Raw genomic sequence first — 22036 nt, forward strand, 5'->3', positions numbered from 1 at the left:
GGTGAGTGGAAGCGGAAGATTAACATTCACTGAACACGGCAAACTCCCCGACTGCCACACACTCCACTCACCCGTGATAAACAGTACACGCGTGTGCGTCAGTTTCCTCCTGATCTTTCATGTCTGTAAGCATTTCACACACTGGAGATAAAACCTCCCTGGGAGTCGGCGGCGGGAAAACAATTCTGGGAAACCTTTGGAGGTGACTTTCGGAGCGCGACACTACCAGGGTGTTGTAATGGACCCTGGCACCGCTGCCGTGGTTCAGTGAGAAGAGACTGACTCTCCGGAGGGGTATAAGAGAGGACAGCCTGGCCCGTCCGGTTCTGTTCTGTGTGCTCTGCTCAGATCGGACAGACAGCTTTTCTAAGCAACCCTGTGCTGAAACACACAACCTGGCTTTAACCAGCGCCGTCCACCCTCGTCGACACAGTCCTGTACAAGCCGGTTAGCAGCGCCGCTGGATCAGCGCATCCCGACAATACCGGCGCCGGCTCCACCGCAGGGACGCTGACGAGAGGCGCTATTTATCTCACGAACGACACGAGAGCGTCACGCTGCGACCCCACATCAGTAGAGACGGCGCTGAGGGGGGCCGGAGAGAGACGGCGGGGTTATGAGTGTGGACACGGTATCCTGGCACTGCGGAGGGGACGCACTGTAACCGGTCCTCGCACCGATCCGAGAGGCCGTGTCTCCTTGGCTCGGCCGCGCACACGCAGATGGCCGTTACAGCCATGCAAGGCGACACCGCGCTCCGTCCCTCGGCTCTCCGCGCTCTTCTGTGGAGGAGCTCTCGTCCCGAGAAACGACAGCTCCTGCCCTCTCTGGGTTTCCTTTTCTTTGAAATAAACAGATTCAAGTCGGCGTGGGAATCTTTTTAGAGCCGTGTGTAGCTGTGTTGTAATCAGACACGCAGATGCGCAGAAACATCCCTCCTCAGGCGGCTCCTTCTATTCCAGAAACTGAGCGAAAATCACTGCAGCGCGTCATCAACACACTACTTCACCTCTTGAAAAATACACAAACACACACACAAGACTTAAATCTGAGTGAGAATGCTCACCCTATGCATCGGAAAATTAAATAATAAAACTAATGTTTCGCCGCACAAAATTGCCAGCTCTCTGTAATTGCCAGTATAAATATAATGACTCTGTAATCCAGCTCTCTGGACAGGGCCCAGATAGCGCCGTGGATAATTTATACGCTTCACTCATGCGAGGCGGTACTGTGTTAATTCGGAACGAGCGAAACAGCCTTCTTCTGCAATAACAGCAGCTCAATTCACCAAACCGGAGAGACCCGCTGACCGTGGCCTGGGATGAGAGGGCAAAGCAAACCCCTCAATATAGTAAAGGCAAGACACGAGCAGGGGGCTCCCCTGGAGAAGCAGCTGAGGATTTTGAGAGGGGCTCGTTTAAACAAAAACACACACCGAACTGCCCCGGATCAACGGACAGTGTGTGTGTGGGGGGGGGCATGGCGCTCACCAGTGGCTCGACGAAGGGGACGGGCTCGTCCGCACTCTTGAGCAGCGTGGCAAACCTCTTGAGGGACAGCTCGTCCGGCTGGACCCCCTCCGCCTGCATCTGCTGGTACAGGGCCTTGGCTGAGGACACGTCACTGTCCTGACCTGAGAGACAGAGAGACAGTCAGTTAGGGAAGACTAGACAGATGCACTATGAAACGGCCCCCCACCTTAGCTGCGGAGGCCCGTGGGAGACCCTATAATCCATGCAATGCGGCCACACTAATCAACTCGTCCAGGCCCGGCTGTTTTCTTTGACGTCTGGTAAGGGGTGGGATTGCGCCACCCGGTATTTCCTCGGCCCGACTTCGGAGTTCAGAAGCACCGACTTCCTCCGTACAGCGGGAAGAAGAGGCGTCTTCGGGACGGGACACCAAAATGACTTCCTGCTCCTGAGGGGAGAGGTTTGCTTAATCACGGGGCTCTAATGCGAGCTCTAGTGGCAGCGTCTCCCCATGAAATAATCATCGCGGCAGCATGTGAAGTGGAATGAAATGCAGCTCAGACGGTGCCTCTAAGTACACGAACATGCGATGTTTCTGCCTGGCCAGCGCTGCGCGGGGATTCATTAGCAGGTACATGGACGACACCCCAGTGAACGGTTTAGTCTTCGCTGCATTTGTTATCGACCCGACAATAATAGCTTAAGGACGAGCGGACCAAGTTAAAAGCACTAAGTTATTCATTCCCACTCAAACCAGGACAAAAAGGCCAGCCAACCCAGCATCAGGGACAGAACAGGCCCATCTCTATCAGACAGTCTGCTGTTTCCCCACACACAAAGCCCGGCTGCTCGAGCCCCGTCCCCACCACAGGCGAGGGGAATGGCCGCCGAGCGCCAACGTCATCCGGGAGGTCGGTCTCGGGGCGGCACGTACCGTAGCACTTCATCAGGTACGCGTAGACTGTCTCCTTCTCCGCGAAGTCGGGCAGCGCCTCCGTCAGGGCTTTGATCTTGTGGGCCTAAAGACCGAGAGACAGACGCATGAGAAGTCTGACCTGAGGAAGAGGAGGAAGACAAAGGATCCACAAAGTGCATCCTTCCCCAGAGCGGGAGAGCAGGGCTCGGTGGGTCGGCGGGCAGTACCTGTCCCGGGCTTCGCGCCACCCGGCTCATGTACGACACCAAGATCTCCTTCTGCTCGCCGACTCCTGGGCACCTCTGCAGGGGAGAGGAGGGTCAAAGGTCAGCAGGACAGGCAGAGACCCCGAGGCGGGCGGCATGCAAGGCTTTCAAGACACGCAGACAGAAGAGCGACGGAAAATAAACACAACTGGGACTTCCCACACTGTCCCCTCACCAAGTCCCTCTATACACACAGACACCGTGATCATATTCCTAAAAATACAGAACGAGCCGTTAAAGGGATAGATTTGGTATTTTCTTTTATACATTCGATGAACACATTCCAGTGTGTGGCCGTGTGGAGGGATATTACACTGCGCATTGTGTAAGTGTGTTCTACAGAGTGTGTGTGAGTCTGTGTGTGTGTGTGTGTGTGTGTGTGTGTGTGTGCGTGTCTGTGTGTCTGTGTGTGTGTGTGTGTGTGTGTGTGTGTGTGTGTGTGTGTGTGTCAGAAAGCTGCCGGCTTCTTCAATTATATTGCCAAAGCACTCACAAGTGAGCTCAAGACCAGAAGGTTAATTATACATTTAATAAGGTGTCAGGCAGATAACTACTCATTTCTTTATAAAAATTAAAATGTACAGAGCGAGTTCTTTTTAAAGTATAATTATCTACACTTATGCATACAAAAGGACCGATTTCAATCTCTCAGCTCTTTCTAAGAGCTCTTTCAGTGAGAGACAGCCAGCTTTTTTTCCCTCCTTCTTCTTTTAGTTAAATATCACCGACAAAGTTAAGACAGGGAAGTTGATGTGACAGCTAAGAGAAACCCCAAATCCCCCTCTCTTTAGAAATCCTCTTGGGGTGGAGCGCCGGGGAGCTCAGATGATGTCTGCTGGAGGCACACATGTCATATTTACAGCCCCGCGGGGGAGACGCGCAACAATGCAAACAAACCGCCGCGGACGGGAGCGCTCGATTGAAAGGTCTCATTCAAACCCGAAACTGTATACTCGCGATTCAAAGACTGTCTTTTATGACAGCGGGGGAGCCGGCTGTACGCCTCGTCTCGCGGTGGTGCCGATACCATGGGGAGACGGGACCTACAGCACGCGTGTCAGGTTGACCGCCCTCCCCGGCGCTCACCTGCAGCAGATGCTTGGCGTCGTCTGTCCGGCCGCAGTCCAGGAACTGCAGGAAGAGGTCGGTGGCCGGCCGGTAGGAGGAGAAGTGGTGCGCCAGCCTCTCGACCATGGCGCTCACTGCAACACACACCGGCACACAGGGGATTACACGCGAGGGACACGCTGCAGAACCTCGCAGCGGGTCAGGCCTGAACAGACGCCGGTTTACAGTGACTCGACTGCGACGGACACATAGTGTAGACACTTACACTTGTCCAGCGCCAACTCCTGGTTGTCCTCGAGGACCTTGCGGAAGACGAAGGACACACTGGACACCCGCTCCGCTGACCCCTCACCACCAGGGGTCAGGAAAGACTCCAGACCCTCCACTGCGGCCTCGAGATTGCCACTGAGACACACACACACAAACACACACACACACAGAGACAGAGTGAGAGAGCAAAAATTAAAACCTCGGCAAGATAAATAAATCACTAACAGACACCGACTCGGTCCTCTGTACGCTGACCTAACGGATTGGAGCGATGGGTGCATAAAATAAGTGCATAAAAGTTTTATTTTGAACATAAATATTACAGAAAGTATTAGTGTAAAAAGTCGCCGGCACCACATTTGTGCCGGCACTGCAGGAAATCAAACTGAAAAGACTTCACGGCTGAGCGGGCAGGACTCAGGGGTAATCGGATGTCTTGTCGGCGTGAACTCTGACCCGAGCCGTGCCTAAGTAGCTCTGACACAGATGTTATTCTGCCGCTGAACAAAGCTGACTGGCGGCGCCGTGGTTAAGAGGCAGGCCGGTGGACCGCGGCGTGGAAACGGCACATTAAAGTAATGCCGAGTAAATAATTCAGACGGCCAAGTCACAGCAATATTTCAGGTTATTCCATCCAATATTTATGCGGGTTGGGGGGGGGGGGGGGAGAGAGAAAACCTAAACACGGCACAGAGATTCAGTCGTTGTGGTTGGCGACATCGATGTCAGATTACCTTTCTACATTATTAACCCCCCTCCCCCGCTCTCTCAGGGACACCCGGTCCCTCCCGGCCGGCCAGCGCAGTGAGACGGGCTCTCATAGCCGCTCTGGTGTCCCTTTGGGTTCGGAGACCTGATCGCCGGCCGTTCATGAGACACGGGGACCGATAACCCCTCTGCTCTGGACGAGAGGGTTCAGTGACGGCCTCAACATGTGCTCCAGCCCCCGAAAACAAACCTTAAAAACATCACAATGGGAACCAGGCGCTACTAGAGGTAGATGAACCCGTACGTACTTCCTGATGTGGGCCAGGGCCCTGTTGTTGATGAAGAGCATGCGCGACAGGTTGATGGACGAGCCCAGAGACATCACCATATCCTCCACTGCCTGGATGCCCTCCAGGTCGCCCTGGGCCCCGAAGGCCTGGACCACCCGGGTGATGGCCAGCTGGGAGGGCACCTGGTCGTTCTGCAGCATGGTCCGCAGAGAGGCCAGGGCATCTGTGGAGGGGAAAACCGTCAGCAACACCAACCCTACTCGCACCTGACACCACGCCCTGGAGTCCAGGAGTCTCCGCCCTAGCGGCTACCAGTCCGTGCGTCTCAGTCTGGGTTCAGAGAAGCTCAGCGTTCACAAAACTGCTCATTTATTAGTTTATTACCAAGTTCTACCTATAGAAATGGTGCAGAATGTAAAATATATAAAAAAAGAAGCAAGCTGGAATTGAACAATCATCAAATCATCGAATCTGGTCAGTGAAAACGAATCCGACTGACAGAGACCTCGGCCTGTCAACGAAGCCAGTGGAACGTCGAGCGGCGGGGGAGCGACAGCGCAATCGAGTCCGGCTCGCCGCAATCCCCTCAGCCGCGCGGCTGAACCGGTTTCGGAGCCGCCACTCGACTCCACGTGAGAGCGGCTCCTTCGCACGGTAACCCGTAGGCTGTGCACACGAGCAGGACTGCGGTGTGAGCCATTTTAAAGCGGCCGGGGGGGAGAGAGAGAGAAGTGTTTTCTGCCCGAGGAGAACGGCAATTTCACTCTTTCCTCCTTAAAATAACAATAACAATAATAATAATAATAATAATAATAACAACAGAAAAAGGCAGCAACTTATGTTAAATGGGATGGAAACCGGACTAAGTGGCCGAATGACAAGCGCATTCATATTCAGGCTGGTGTTATAAATGCGTGTACAGTAATTTATGTCTCTCAGCTGCACAAAAGACTCTTGATAAGCAGGTAATTTGCTAAATGGACTCCTTTTATAGGAAGATGCGCGGGGCGGCATCTTGGAGAGGAGTTAATGTGACGCGGGGGTCAGCCGGCGCGACCTACCTCTCACTCGATCCCGCTTCGCTTGTGTGATGACGAGGAGGCTGCTGGCGGTGTCACTCAGACTGAAGCCTCCGATTCGGGTCCCGGCTCTGGAAGAAACAGACGTTTCCAAAGGAATTACTGACATCCATCTGATAAGATAATAAACGGTTGAGAGGCAGCGTGAAATTAGACAAGAAAAAACAGAAGAGCAAATAGCACGTTAAAAAATATCAAGCGCCGGGAGAATGGGGGAGACGGAGACGGCCTTTGTGTTCCCTGTCAAACTGTTACACTTTCTTTTTCTGCGCTCCTTTCTTCCCGTCCTTTTCTTTTTTTGAGCGCGTCTCTCGCCATGGTTTTGTGCGGAGATCGGGCTCTCTGTCTGCAGAACAAAGAGTGAATTGAAGAAGGGGGTTGGGGTGAGAGGAGAAGTGCCACCTCATTGTCATCTCGAAGGGTTTATTTTGTTTTCTCTTCCTCTTCTCTCTCTGCAATTGTTCGTGTACATGCAAAAAAACAGGCAAACGACTCAAAAAAACAAAGACACAGGCTTCACGACAGGTCCGTAATCTAGCAACGGAGATCGGGGGGGGGGTATAATATATAAAATAAGACCGGGGGTGTTAAAAAAATAAACTGAAAAACAACTAAACTCTCTGCCTGGGAGTGCGTCTCTTGAAACTCTCTGTAACAGATAACTGGAGGACGGGGAGAGGGGTCAGGGTGGACAGAGATGGAGAGAGAGAAACGCACGTCTCGAGGCGTCTGCGGCCCTGCGCTGGGAAAGACTCAATCCTGCAGGTTTCTGACCAATGAGAATGGAGCAGGACGAGGCAGGAACCTGCAACAATTAGGACAAAAATTGGTCCAGTGGTTGAGAGCACAGGTGGAATAAAACCAAGGTGACCTGCAGGCCCTTAAGCCACAGACCTCTGACCAAGGAAGTGGAGTGGAAGAGCAGCTTGACCAGAGGAGGGCAAGGAGGAGAGACACAGGGAGAGAGGGAGACAAAGGCCGAGAACACCCTGCAGTAAACACCTGAGCTGCCGGTTCTCCCCCATGAAGCACTGCAGGAGTGTGCAGTGACAACAAACGGCGCTACGAGACAAATCTGTGACTCCACACGCAGGTCAGAGGCTGAGGGTGAAACTCAGTCGGTCTCTGAGGCCCCGGGGACACTTGAGGGAATGGAATTTCAGCACGCCAGTAAAACCTCAATCACAATTCTTCTCTCTGTTTTTTTGTTCCCCTCCTCTTTAATATCTCTTTGCAGATTAAGTCTCGGCGTTCAATTGAGCAGCAGCATCCCTCTCCTTATCGGGGGGGTGCAGCCCGGAGGCGGCCGAGCAGATTGCGGTGCAAAACGGGGTCAGCGTTGCATTATTCTTAACAATCCCAAGAAAATCCTGCCCCTCGTCCACGGTGAGGGTCTCCTCTCGACTCCGCAGGCTTACTCTCCTTCTCCGAGCCGCCCGTTGGGCCATGTCCTCGTCCCGCAATCCCTTTAATCCACACATAAGCGCCCCATTGCTCAGTTTGCTCGCCTCCTGCACCCATCTGGCCCAAGCTCTTTAAGTCGCCAGTTCGGATACGAGACCGTGTATTACACACACATGGGAATTACTTGCTGGCCGCTCCGTCTTCGCTGTGATTAAAACCAAGGGCCCCCCCCGCACCCCAAGTCTAATCTCCATCTCTCCAAATTAAAGTAATAAGACCAAATAATACGTCAATAAATAAATAAAAACAAAGGCCTCGCCTCGGAGTGGAGACGCACGATCTCGGCAACCGGACGGCTGAAGACCAAGGCGAACACTTTCCCTTACAGCCGGGATTAAGGAGAAGAGTTACTCCACAAGAGGAGATAAGCATGTTTGTATTATAATATAGTGAAGCTTAAAACCACAGTTGCATTTAGGGGTTTATGGATCCGAGGAGCGGCCTTTGTTTCGGGACTTAGCGCTACGTGACACAGGAGATAACGTGACCAATTGAAAGACGGTGTTATTTGGTTCCCCACGTGGCTCTTCCTAGAAATGACTCTTCATCTGTTATCTGTTTAGAGCCGACGGGGTTTAAAAACCAGCGTTGGGGATTGTGGTCGACCGTCCAGATGTTGGGGCTTTCTGTGCGGCCGGCCCTGAACGCACAGCGGCTCTGAAGGCAATCCAGGACACGCGATGTGCTTTCATACTGTTCCCTAGCGTGAGGGATCATGAAAACCCCCAACGGGAACACCGAGAAAGTCCTCAGGTGCCCCCATCTCGGTGGTAGGGGCGTTTGGTAGGGAGGCTTGCAGATTCAAAGCCGATTCTCTCGCACAACGTGATTTTTGGAAAGATAAGAGGGGGGTTGCGAAGAGGCGAAGAAAGTGGACAAGATGCCTTTCCTACAGAAACCCGGAAAAGGTCTTTCGCCCGATTGTTGGCCTCAAATGCACGTCTTTACATGACTTTGACGGACGGCTGCTGCTTATTTAGATGTTCTTGAACGGGGCGTTGATGGCGTCCCCACAAAACCACAGAAAAGCAAGGGACAAGCGAGGGAAGGAGGGATGGAGAGTAAAAGGGAGGAAAGAGATGGGGAATGGGCGAGGAGGAACTCACATGTCTATGACGGTCATGGCATCCTCCAGGTTCCCGTCCGCCAGCAGGCTCTTGAGGAGGCTGTTGTAGGCTGAGGAGCTCAAGACCAGGCCTTTCTTCTCCGCATCTTGCAGGAGCTTGTAGGCCTCTGGAGGGAGGGGGGAAAGAGGAAGACCATGAGAGAGCGGCACCGGGGAGGGCAGGTTCACGGCGTCGGAGAGATAGGTTGCGATTTCTAACACCCCCCCGTTCCGTCTCTCCATCACGTTGAGCTTTTATTCTTGTCCACACTCTGCACGATGCTGTCCACTGGGGATGGTCAGACGTCAAACCCTACCGGCAGACAGTTGTCCCCCGCCGGCGCAGAAGCAATCGAGACGTTTTAATTACTCCCTCCTCGGAGACGCCGTTTCCTCATCAAGCCCGACACACCCGCATAGAAATTAATTGTTCTGGCTCGCCAGAGCACGGTGTCTGTTTAAAGCTAACGGTTCGCCGCTCGCATTAGCTAATGACTGTAATTAAGTTATGTCTGTGTTTCCTTAATTCTATTCACAACCCCCGTGTAACCCAGGATAACAAAACGAGGCAGAGATGAGTCTGACAACAGGCATATAAATATGGAAGAGTACCCCTTTAGTGGACACGACCCGGAGATAAATACACCGCAATCACAGCCCAAATACACACTGCGCGGGAACCAGCAACACAGAGCGTAGGGACTATTTCAGATTGTACTGAACTGACGTGTTCCTAAGAATTTGTGTGTGTATCTGTGTGTGTGTTTGTATATTCATCTAATTTCAACACAAACAACCCAACCTCCTCCTTCACAGTCGGTGCAATAAAACTCAGGTAAAACAGCTCATTTCACTGGGTATGATTACACATAGGACACCGACTAGTCCATCTTTAGGGGGACGGGATTGTGTCCACTAAAGGACAAGCTGAGGGGCAGCAGTGGAAACCGGGCTCACAGCAGGACAGCGTACCTTTAGTTTTGCCTCTCTTGCAGAGGGCAAGCAGGCGCTGCTGGCACTCCATCGGGGAATCCACGGGGAGGGCGCTGTGGCGTCTGTCCATCGCCGCTGGCTCGGGGTCCGCCCGTCCCTGCGCCGTGTCCTCCTCGTGCCACACCTAAGAGAGCACACGACAAGAGCCACAGGGGTCACCACGCCGTCCCTTTCAGCTGCCCTAGCCACTCTCTCCCGGCCGCAGCGGCACACGAGCGGGCGGCCAGGCGCGGACAAATCGCTCGCTCACCCGCGCTGGGCAATGCAGCAAGGGTTAAGTTGTGTTGACTGGTGCAAACGCACTGCCTTGTCCGAAAGGTCAAAGTGTGGCGGCACTCAGCGCCATGGTGGGGCTCGGATGCGACTGGCGCGGGAGCCAACGGGCATCCCCTCCGCGGAGAGCCTGCACACCCCGGGGCGATCTGACTGTTTACATGGATTTACAGAGGACAGAAAAGAGCCAAACGGCCTCAACCTTTTCTTGGAGGAGGAACTAAACATGTCTAACAGAATCAAGAATGAAAAACAGGACCTAGTCTGAAGCACGGAGGATGGTTTGGGTTGCGGTTCATCGCAGACACAGATCTCATGGTCTCCTGTTACACCCACTGACCCCCTACATACACAGATCACAGCAAGACCCCGACACCTGACGCTTCGGTGACACTGCATTCATTCACATTTCACGAGCACCAACCGGACATAAGGCAGGCACACACAGTTGTTCGCATCTTACTCTGAGCTCAGGCTCATGATCCGTTTGTACGGCTGACGTTAGAAGGATGGTAAACATATGGTGGCATTTAGCCGTTTTGAATTAGTGAGGCCCTAAGACCCGCTTATTCCTACTAAATGTTTGGATCTCCCCCGATCATCTCGAAAATCCAATCTTGGACCCTAAATAAAAACGGGAGGATTTTTAGAGGAAATCTAGGGGCAGCTGAAAACTGTGTCACAAAAAAAAACGGTATCCTGACAACTGGAGCTGGTTTTGCCCTGTGCTGAGGAAACATAACTGTGAGCACGGCCCAAAGTGACAAGAACCCATCCCAGTTTGGAGGTGTCATTTCCCCGGTACAGTATTGGCACAGACACCCTTCAAAAGGCGGCAATTTGTCTGGGTGGGCATCAGAGTGAGGTTTACCTCGGGCAGCTCGAAGGGCACCTCCTGCCCGTTGCTCTTCAGGATGCCGGCGAGCAGACGCAGGGTCCTCTCGCGGGGGATCACGTTCTCCTCCTGCATGCGGGTCCACACTGTGTCCGCCTTGCGCCAGTCCCCGGTGTCCTCTGAGGACGACAGACACACGGGCGTGACCAGGGCGCACACCTGGGCAAGAGGCTCCCACACACAGACGCCCCCAACACCTCCACAGCGGGGACGGGTCTCCAGCGGCCGAGTGGGGCTCAGCTTGCCCAACAATCAAGACACCAAACATTTACAGAACTGGACAATAATCGTCAGCACATGTATATAAACCTAGTTAAAAGAAGAGAGTAGGGACTGGTCACAAAGTAAGGCTGCCTGCTGGGGCCGACTTACTGCACACCCGCAGCATGTAGTGGTACATCTCATCGCGGTCGCACTCGAACAGCTTCTGGGTCAACTCCACCATGTTTTCCAGCACCTCGACCTGCAGGGAAACCAGACGGTGTTCAGAGCTCCGCAACGGGCTAACCGAGCCGGGCCAGGACCCACACGGCACCCGCATGAACTCCGGGGCGGGAGCCGGACCTCACCTGGCTGGTGGCGATGCACTTCTCGGCGAACCACTGCAGTCTGCCAGGTCGCGACCTCAGGCCCGGGGTCTGCAGAGAGAGACGCCACAATTAGCTGGTCTCGAATTTCCTTTCATATATTTCCCCCCCCCCATGTAGTTATTCCAGAACAAAATCTCAGTGTCTAATGTCCTGTTGTTGTTGTTTTTCTTGCTCCTGCAGATTGTAAACAGATTGTGTTATATTAAAATATTAGGAAACAAGTAAAGTCAACTTATTATGCACACCACACTGTTTCTGGAAGATTTGTACTGTATATTAAACGACTATGAGTACAATACATTGATAACTTGAGCCGTCCTTTGAAAGCACTTACTCTACAGGTCTAGCAAAAAAAAAAAAAGCCTGTCCTGTATTGAAATGTCTATGGAGAAGAAAAGAGTAGGAATATTAACATATCGATGGTGTAAAAACCCTCTCAGTCCCGACACAGCCAGCCACACCACCGGCGACTAACGAGCTACTTCAGCCCCCTGGAAGTCGGAGCTTCAAGTGTGCCAGGGAGTCGGCAAAAGAAAAATACCCGCCGTGGCTCGCATGGGGAGAGAAGGCCCTTTAAAAGTATTTATTGCCTGTGAAGCATCTCATTGCGAGGACTTGTTTAAGGCTGAGCCAGAGAGCAGCGAATACATTAAGCAGGCTCTCTGGTGCGCTGGAGAGCCGCTAGGCAGCTGCGTCCCGGCCGCTTCAACCACGCATCATATTTGACTCAAACTGGGGGTCAAAAGCTCTCCTCCGGTTAGCTGGGCAACATTTTGGTTCTGTGTAGCGCCACTTCAGCAGAAAGGAATAATTACACCCCTGGAAAGCAGTAAGGGCTGTTCAACACAGCTATTGTTTGTAACTTTCCATGTTGCAGGCCTCTCTGTCCCTCTCTCCATCACTGTGTGTGGGGACCGAATCACGGGACGGATAGGGAAACGAGGCTCGACCGAGGAAAAAACACAGGAGTGCTGGGACGTTCATCCACACCAGCCCGAACCCACACATTCAGAGGAAGAACATTTCGAATTCGCTCAAATTCACAACGTTTATGATCCCCAAGAATAAACCAGAGCAGTATCTGGGGACCCTGCAACACACCGGACATGCGTGCGGTCTGTGTGGACACATACGTGTTTAATGCAACGAGGATGATAACTCTGCCCAATCTCTGATACAGTATGGGGGGGAAGGGGTGGATGAAGTGATTAGCGACCAGTTTCAAGACTTCGTTATCCAGGCATCAGTCAATCAGTGCGTTCGGCCCTGGAATGTAAGAACTCCCTGCTTCTTAAATTCTCACCGCTCTAATCTGTGGGCCGCGAGAGATCCTTATGTGCAACTATCCCTCTGATTGAATCCCTAATGCACAACTCCAGGAAGAAAAGCACACAGATGCCTGTAATGCTATAAAAAAAAAGATGCCGCGGCGCATTAAAACCTTACACAAGCAGCTCCCGGACAAATTAAAATGTGTTCTGGTCTCCATCGCATTTAATCTACTTGGAAACCAGACAAAGCGCAAGTGGTACATTTTGCTTACAACTTCCAAAATCTCCTCCCGGACCCTAAGCCGGTTGGGGGGGGAGAGACAATCTTCACCTTGCAAATCCGCGGCGATGGCCGTGTCGCAGTGGGGATCACGGCTCGCAAAGCCGATAGGCCACACACTCATTTGCCAATCCAGATCTGTTTTCACTTACGACAGCTCCCAATTCTCAAAAGGACATCTAGGTCAGATTAAGACAATCTCAGCGGCTGCACATTCAGGTCTTAAACATCCCGCCCACCTCCACCAAGAGGCAAACAGCCCCGTGGACCCCCTAGCACGGCCCCAATCAGGCAGAGCCCCCCAATTTAACATCTTTAAAACATACGTGTGACCCGTAAATTAAATTGCGGTGGCGATTGCGAGTTTTAGCATTTATTTCCTTCCAAGTTATCCGCTACAGGGATTATATTGCTCACTTTCAAGTCAGGCTCTGGTTATTCGTAGAACTCGTTATTTCTAGACTCATAGACGGACAATTGTAAACATCTATAACGAAGCCTGGTTGGGACGAGAACTCGGCCGCCAGGCACCGAAAGAGTGATGTCATCGGCAAAGAAAGTTTCCTGCCACAGCTTTATTTTTTTAAACGGACCTGACAGATATCAATTGTTTTAATTGGTCCCATTTTGTGCACAGAAGTGCCGCAATACAGAGTGAAATGTAGCCCAGCTGTACAAGAACAGCTTTTGACCTCCTGTGAGAGTCAAACATGATGCGTGCTTTTAAAACCCTCCGCGCTCTCAGTGAACGAGTGCCCTATTATAGATTAAATAAATAAATTAAGCCAACACTTATTTTTTCCCCCCAATCAAAATAATTATCTACGCTATAAACCAATACAGCACCATTTATAATCGCCAACCAGCGTTTTTGAAGATGCCGAAGTCCTCAAAAGGCAGGACACTTAAAAAAAACCTGCAGTATATCATCCATTGAAACTGTGGACGTGATGCTTGAACCGTCAGTTTTCCCTCTAAGGTTGAGGAGACATCATTGGTTAGGAGGTATAGCTTATGTGGACCGAATTAACAGTGTCCCAAATGAACGGTGCGAGTATTTTCAACCACAACCGTGTATATGAAAGTACTGGATCATGTTAATGCACACGACTCTAAATCCACCAGATATGAGGGAGAAAATACAAAAAAATCTAATGTGTAGATTTGTTCTGAGGAGACCATGATAGCTTATCTTGTAAACTAAAAAAACTAAGCCAGATATACAGAATTATTCTCGTCCAGCGCATATTAAAAGGAGTAAATCGCGCTGTTACATATCAGATGACATCACGTCTCTACCGCCCCCTCAGCGCACGGACAACTCGTCCTAATGAACGCCACCATCATCATCATCATCGCAATCTGGAGACGGCACATCTGTAATCCGGCTGGCCTGGGAGTTTAATTGCGTCCAGGGGCAGATTAAAACCATCTACCGAAGGGGCGGGGCCTGTTGTGAGCGGGACTCAGTTTCCCGGGACCCCGAAGAGACGAGGTTCTCTGAACGCCAACACAACACTTAATTGTAAATCGACATACATAATTTCATACAAAAGGTACACGTCCCTGAATTTAAAAAAAAAAGTGAGATGTTATTGTTTCACACAGTTTTAAATGCAGAAATACATTTAAGGATGGAGTGTGGAGAAGCGACTCGAACGGTCCTGGCTAAGAGGACGAGAGAACAGATCATGGATATTTCAGTAGTGCTCAGTAAAAGGTCCCAAATGCATTTCAGAGCACTGAATATCCTCTCCGGTGTCCACTACACTGAAGCACAACAGGCAGACCGACACATTACCAAACACACACCGACACAGGTGCCAGCGCAAACCGGCAGGCAATCCCCAACGGCTACAAAAACCTACATCCGAAATATAAATAAAACACAGAGTGGATAAGGGGCCGTACCACTCAAAGGTTAATCAGTTAAACAGAGCTAATTAACAGGCAACAAAGACGGCGCTCGGCAAGGGACACGGAGGAGAGCGCGCGCTACAACAACCGCACAATGGAGAGAAGGGGGCGCGGCGAGGGAATTCAGATTAACAATTAGGTACAGTCTTAGAGTAATTAAACATCCGAACGTTATTGTGGCAGGAATGTTAATTTAATTGGAACGGGGACAGAAAATAGCTTTCTGAGGCGGGGGAGTGGTGAACCGGGCCGGCGCCGACTGACGGACAGATAAAGACGGGCAGGGATAAGTCCCTCTCTGGATGGGGAATTCAGACCGCACGTGGCAAGTGTGGCGGATAAGAAATCGGAGCGGGGGGTCGTTGGACGGATGGCAGGGCAACGAAAGCTGACAGCGGCGGGTGGCTGGCGCTCGGACAGTCACCCCCCCGTCCTCAGCAGTGTCCACACACAGCCCCGCCCACCAGCCACTTCTGGAGAGGTTTCATATACAGCGACTGTGTCTAAGCCCTTTCAAAACCCCTCTGCATTAACGCTCAATACAAGCCCTGTAATATCGGTGGGGAGACGAGGAGAGAGCGCTTTTGCTCAGAGAGCTGGAGAGGAGGGACAGATCAAGAGGGAGTGAGAGAGAGAGAGAGAGAAAGAGAGAGAGAGATCACTGACAGGGTGACAGGGGGTGAAGAAAAACAGAGAGAGGGGAAAAAAAATTGAGCACTGAAAAGACAGCGCGGCAGATAAAGCCAGGGGCTGAGCTGATGTTGGGGGGGATAAAACAGACTGGAATATTTTAATCCAGCCAGCAGGAAAAGACACACAGCCACTGGAAAGTAAAATTGAGAGGCCATCTGTCTCTCACCTCGGCGCCGTGTGATCGGGCCGGCGCTTTAGTGGGTCTAAGCCCGTGTTTTCATTACCGCAGCGGCTGCTAATGCCACCCTACAGCGCGGGGTTTAAGTCGGCCAGCTGTTGGCGTCTTGACCTCCTTGCGGAATAATGTGGGGAGGCGTGGTGCCAACGAGGTCCAAGAGCCAGGGACCCTTCCACCTTCAATACAGTCGAGCCCAGAGAGTCCAGTACTGCAGAGGGCCCGATCTCGGGTCTGAGGACAAAGCGGGTCGGGCATCGTCAGCTTTAGGAGTCCATAGAGATTTCCGCAATGGTGCCGCTACACCTTGGGTTAGAGATCTCTCAAACTAGATGACACTACTAGATCTCCGAACTGAACCAAAGCAGACGGGAGAAAGTAGATCCCGGGAAAGAGAGAGCCGAGGAATCCAGGATGTGCTTGTCTGTTCAAAACGTTCATTGGGGGCATCAGCCTCCATAAAACTAGAACTGAAGGACAGATGCCTTATAGTGAAACCAGGGGCAGAACTTCCCAAATTAACGAGCCCACAGGAAAAGCAAGAAAACAGGCAGCTGGGGCGTGGAGGGGTAGGGGGCTCTGACCTAATTCTCCTTGATCGCCCCTCATCCTCACCCCCAACCCCCTTCCCTCAAATCGCCGGTGAATTAACTCCTCAGCCGGAGACTTGTTTGTGCAGTGAAACACACTCAAGAGAATGTGTGTGTGTGGACAGCGTGGACGGATATTGCTCTTTTGTTTTTTTAATCTCTCTACACAGCAGCTGTCCATCCAGCGACACTGCGCACACACAAGGGGGAGCTCCAGGAAAGGGGATTTTATTTATTTATTTCTATGTAAATAATGCTACACAGTTATTTGAGAGAACCAAAGGTGATTCCAATTGTCCTCTGATACACAGACCGCTGTCCTGTGAACATTCAAAGGTAAACATATGTTCTGAGCCACGCAGAAACCCGAGAGCCATTTTGTGGTTTTGCTTCCCAACACTAATCATGCAAACAAAGAGCGCCCCCCGATGTGCCACACCTTACACACAAACACACATTCGAAGGACGGGGACACCCACATAATGGCCAGGGAACACCTGTAACAAAGACCTAACATAAACTAGAGCCTCCAGCTAAAGCTGGGGATGCTTGAGCCAACTTTGGTCAAACTCAACCAGTAAAAACCTCAACCAGGTCCAGATAAACTAAACTAATCCACGAGAGACTAACTTTGTCACCTTAAGTCCTCGGGGTAAACAGCTTTGGAACAACAAAGACGGGAACAGCGCAGTGTCGTGCAGTTTTAACACGCCAACGCCCTGGTTTAGCCGATTTGCCCGACAAGACGCCCCCCGTAAACAACCTACACGTCGACCGGTGACTGAACGCGATCCTTCTGTTGGTTTCTGAAGAGGCCGCAACAAAGCATTCCCGGGAAGAGGATTAGCGACTTCACACTCAGGAATGCTGGCTTAATCCTCTCCACCCCCCCCACACGCCCTACCCTCACTAGCGCACACACTGGAGATTTAATATGCAAATAAAACACTGTGTCCTGTAACAGCTGCTTAACCCAGAAGTACGGCGAAGAATGGGAATTCAATAAGGAGAGAAACTGGGCCCTAACTATTAATTATATATCTGAGGAATAAAGAGCGCACTTCTCACAATTGGCGGCCGGGCATTAGCGCTCCGACTATTTCTCCTTCCCCCTCCCGTTCTCTCCCCCCCTCTGACCATTGTACAGCGTGAATTGCATTAGTTGGGATTTAGCCTAAATCTAATTTAAAGTCGAAATTATTACAGCAATCTAATTAAGGATTTAAATAGCTGTGTGCATAGGGCACAATGGTAGAAATCCCACCTCAATGATTTTGCGCGCCTCCTTGTATTTTCCAGTCTGTAGGAAGGCGAAGAAGAGGTCGTACAGCATTGTCATCTCGCCCCGCTCCTGGCTCACAAAATCCATCGCTGCAGACGAGGGAGAAAACAGAGAGAGAGAGAGAGAGAAAGAGAAGGAGGGAGGGAAGAAAAATAACAGATCAAATACTCTTTTTGAAGGATTTTTAATTTTAATTTTAATTTTGAATGGCTAAGCTGACAAGCATTCAGCGGCTCGGAACTTTTTAAATTGAACCCCCGCGAGTCTCGCCGAGCCCCCGTCAGACAGGCGTCCGTCTCTGTGCTGGAGGTGAGAGCGGCGACGACAATTTCCCCAGACTTTCGAAAAAAAAGTTTGCTTTTGCTCAGTCCTGGGGACACTTACACCTCATTGCAAGGGGTGGAACGGTGAGCCAAATTTCCAAAAACCCACCCCTTACTTGTTTTACAGTCTGTTATTTAAATCCATTGAAGTCTGGAGCGACAGGCTCCTATGCAGGAAAGCGCAGGCAGTGTTCGTGCCCTAGGCTTTACTCAGAGAGGAGGGGGCTCGACCCAGCCGATGTCAGCACCTCTCCCTGGGCGAGGAGGGCAGCGGCGCACGGCCAGGCGGGACCCCGAGCACAGGGACCTGCTCTTGCCTCTGCAACACCACCACCACTCAGGAAGCACTTCCCATCAGCGGCTTTGGCCAAATAAATCACACTCGATAACACAGCGGAGAGTGTAGGAGAGTCTCTGAAGGTGTTCTCGCTGCCTCTCGGTGCAATCTAAACCCAGATGGCAGTTGCAATGTTTTTAGGTGGTTTGAACGCATGCCTTATTATTTTGCTCTGCTTTCCTACACGTTACTGTGGTTTTACTACAGTAAACTATCAGAAGGGTGTGCCATTGCTTGTTCAATTCCCATTTCAGCATCAATCTGAGCAATGCCACAAAGCACCACAACGGACTGCTGTCCTGGGACATCCGACGTCAGGATGTAGGCGCTAGGCTTTTGTGCCTATTACTCTTCAATGCGCGCAGGCTGAGCACATTTCCCAAGGACCCCACCACCTCCCCCACCCCGCAGGCCCAATCCACCGGGCTAGGCGCTCGCTCCCCACGCACCTTTCTGCAGCAGATCCGTGTCGCTGTTCTCCACCAGGCGGCACAGCACATCGTGGAGGCGCGGCAGCTGGTTGTACTGCTTGTAACAGTCCATGCAGGCCTGGAGGGCGGCCGGCATGTCGTCCCTGGAGGAGAGGAGAGGAGAGTGCGGTCAGGGGTTACTCATTCACTGGGCAGAGGCCTCCATCTTAACAGAGAGAGGGCAGGCCGAGACGGACAGGACGGGAAAATGAGGAGTGACGGGAAGGCGTGTGCTCATGTATGCCTCCCAGCGCTGTACCCACGGCCGTCGCTCAAGTGAGGAGAATTACCGATTTTACAGAATCTCAATTAAACTTTTATAGGCATAAAAAATTTAACAAGCCCAGAAAGATATTAGAGCGGAAGTGGCACTAGCTTTGGGCAGGACCTTCAATAACAACTATCAATAGTTTATGCCTCTAGGAAATATGTATAGTCTTCTGAAGTTTCGTGTTGTGGTGAAAAAAGCTTGCTTTACAAAATAAAACCGGGCGGGATACACATCGCCTGAGGCAGCTGAATAATGCGCAAAGTTTAAACGTGGCTCCAGGCTGCCTGAATCTCATTGTGTTGACTCCCGGATAACCCTCATTTACGCCAGATCCCCAGCTGTGTAATTTGGCTGAATATGGCAACAAAATTAGGAACTTCAATGCCTGCTTCCCTCTGTGCAGCTTTCATAACACGGTGACAAGGTGTCGGCGAGAAAAGGGGGAAAAAAAACGCAGGAATAAAAACACTACTCCTATCTCTCTATTGTGACTGGAGTAGCAGGGAGAGGCTGAAAGGGAGTGTCAATCCCATGCCTGGGTAATTACAGTGCCAATCACACGGGGGTCAAACAAAGCAGGCGGGTCTTTTCCCATGATGCACGCGGGGGAGCGCTCCTGCAGGGGGAAAGATGGCGGCGGCTCCCAGAAACCCTGTGGCCCAGTCCGGCTGGGGAGTCCCAGGGCCGATTATCAAACCAGCAAATTATAGGAAGAGAGCGAGAAACGCGGTGGACTTGACCTCTCCTGTGCGGCCCCGTTCCCAACAACAACAGGGGGAAAACACATTAAAACATGGGGGGGGTGAGTGAGTTTACTAGATAAACACAGCTCCACCGCGATTGGTTTTAATTGAAATGAAGTGCACCAACATTATGTATCAAGCAGAAGTCGAGTGCCAGTTCACCTAACGGCTAACTGATTGAAAAGCTCTTTCAAGACTGGGAACACAGAGGGAGGGAGGGAGGGAGGCGTGGGTGGCACAGTGGTGAGATCTGGGGAGTCGAGGAGGGGGAATATGGCCACGAGCAAGCAAATGACACGGGGGGCGGGGGTCAAATACTGAAATGGAATAACTCGTATACGTTTAATTTTAATTCCTCTTCATTCCTTTCTTTCCTGTGCAAATGCCATGCAGGTGTTTGCAGCTGGTGGTGAAAACAAAAGATCGAAAAGAAACCGAAACGGGAGAGCTCGGTCCGGCGGAGGGCGAGACTCTTCAGTTACTCTAATGATTAACCCCCCCAACCACAGCTCACTCAAAATTTCCATCTGCTTTAACAAGTTAAAGACAAGCAGGCCTGAGACGCAATTACGATTAATCCACCCCCTAAAGAATTAACCATGTTGAAGTCTTCATAATTTCCCTAGGTACAATTTAGCTGTCACCGGCGTTAACATTTACTCAAACACGCTCTGCGAACGTCACTAACTTCGCATGTCAAGTACTTTCCAGCCAATTAAGTGGAAAAACTGCAAGTGTCTGCGTTCGAGAAACTGAATGATTAGACAAGATAGCTCATTTCCCAGACTTCCTTTTGTTCGGGAGAAAAATGCCAGATTTACATTATCAGCCTCGACTGTATCCTCTGACAGCGAGAGAGACGGAGAGAGAGAGGGAGGAGTGGGGGGGTAGACAAGGGGGATAAAGAGGCATCATCAGACCAGAAGGGAGTGTGTTGGCTGCCTGGCCCAGGCACTTCAAGACTGTCATTTAACAATCACTCGTTAGAATGAGAAAGCCGTGAAAGCAACTTAATTACAACCCAAAGATCCTTGACAAAAAAACATCACATCACTGTCCCGCGGCCACCAGGCAAATTAAATGCCCCACCCCCACCCCGGCTGGGCAGGGGAGATGTTAAATTCCTAGCGGCAAGGGACGGAGCCAGTACACCCCCCCCAGACACAGTGTCGAGTAGAAATAACGCAGCAACGCACAAACACACGCAGGAAAGCAACCCGAGGAGAAGCCGACCTCCTGGAAATGTCTTTTGTTTTTAGAGTGGAACAAAATCTCGTAGTTTTGCGAGACCTCGTCTTCAGTGGCGTTCGCGATTCATCGCCAGTTTCAAATGATCAGGTTCAGACATTTGTATACATATAGCAGAGAGATACGCAAGAGTAAAAACGATAAAAGCAGGTTTTCGGGACCCCGTAATCAGGTGCCCCCTGAAGCAAACCTATTAATGGCAAATTCTGATGCAAGTTTTCAGCAAAAACAACAAAAAAACTAGTGCTGACATTTTTATAAATTTCGTTTTTTCCTCCTCAGATACAAGGCGCCCGTGAGGAAAGTTCCTTCCTTTGTTTGCCTCGTTAAGAGTGAAGGGAGTAATTGGCAATACCGTTTCAGTCAAAGCTGATCTGTTTCTTACTTTCAAAACACTGCAGCTTATTCAATGTCACCGTAAATCCTCATAAGCAGTATTCATTAAGTCATTATGCATGACATGCTGATGAGACGGTAGCAACAAAGTGACATTCCCTTTGTCCCCAAGAAAGATCCGGGCTTGACGAGCGAGCGAGGGGAAGTGAAAGGAAGTTGCCTGAAAGCCGCGCCGGGCCTCACACCAAACTGTGGAGGGAGATCGAGGGGGTGCGGCGTCGGCGGCAGGAGAGAGCATCTCGTCATGAGAAAGGTAAGCATTTCTGTCAACAGGCAGCTACCTTTAATACCCTGAAGTCAGCTGAATCAATGTATTGATCCTGCAGAGCTGTACACAGTGATGTCACACAATGATCAGCTGACCTTTAAAGACCAACTAGTTCATATTAACTTCAAGAAAATAAACTAAAATCACTTATTCTGCTTATCCAACAGAGTGGTCACAGAAAAACATCCTTTTTTAAATAAATATATAACTAAACTAATGTGTGAGAGATCACAGCATACAGGAGAATAAACTAATCGCCAATAAAATACATAAATATAACAACACACAATTAATTGAACCATCAGAAGCTCCCCCGAGGGCTGGGCGAGGGCAGCGCACCACCAGACAGGGCTGATGGGGGCCCCTCTGTGGTGCAGTGC

At 51.0% G+C, this 22036-nt stretch overlaps 1 protein-coding gene across 1 annotated transcript in view; it reads right to left on the bottom strand.

The window, feature by feature from the left end:
- lrpprc (leucine-rich pentatricopeptide repeat containing) overlaps positions 1–22036 on the bottom strand; it is a 45728-nt gene that overhangs the window by 1076 nt on the left and 22616 nt on the right. The window contains exons 24-37 of the mRNA XM_066696484.1: positions 18710–18834; positions 17583–17689; positions 11372–11440; positions 11175–11265; positions 10779–10921; positions 9614–9758; positions 8643–8769; positions 6055–6143; positions 5012–5216; positions 3991–4130; positions 3744–3859; positions 2619–2693; positions 2410–2494; positions 1494–1636 (exon numbers count right to left, since the gene is read on the bottom strand). Coding sequence (XP_066552581.1) covers positions 1494–1636; positions 2410–2494; positions 2619–2693; positions 3744–3859; positions 3991–4130; positions 5012–5216; positions 6055–6143; positions 8643–8769; positions 9614–9758; positions 10779–10921; positions 11175–11265; positions 11372–11440; positions 17583–17689; positions 18710–18834 — 1660 coding nt within the window. The remainder of the gene's footprint in view (positions 1–1493; positions 1637–2409; positions 2495–2618; positions 2694–3743; positions 3860–3990; positions 4131–5011; positions 5217–6054; positions 6144–8642; positions 8770–9613; positions 9759–10778; positions 10922–11174; positions 11266–11371; positions 11441–17582; positions 17690–18709; positions 18835–22036) is intronic.

This window comes from Amia ocellicauda, chromosome 23, assembly GCF_036373705.1.
Source record: "Amia ocellicauda isolate fAmiCal2 chromosome 23, fAmiCal2.hap1, whole genome shotgun sequence".
NCBI lineage: Eukaryota > Metazoa > Chordata > Actinopteri > Amiiformes > Amiidae > Amia > Amia ocellicauda.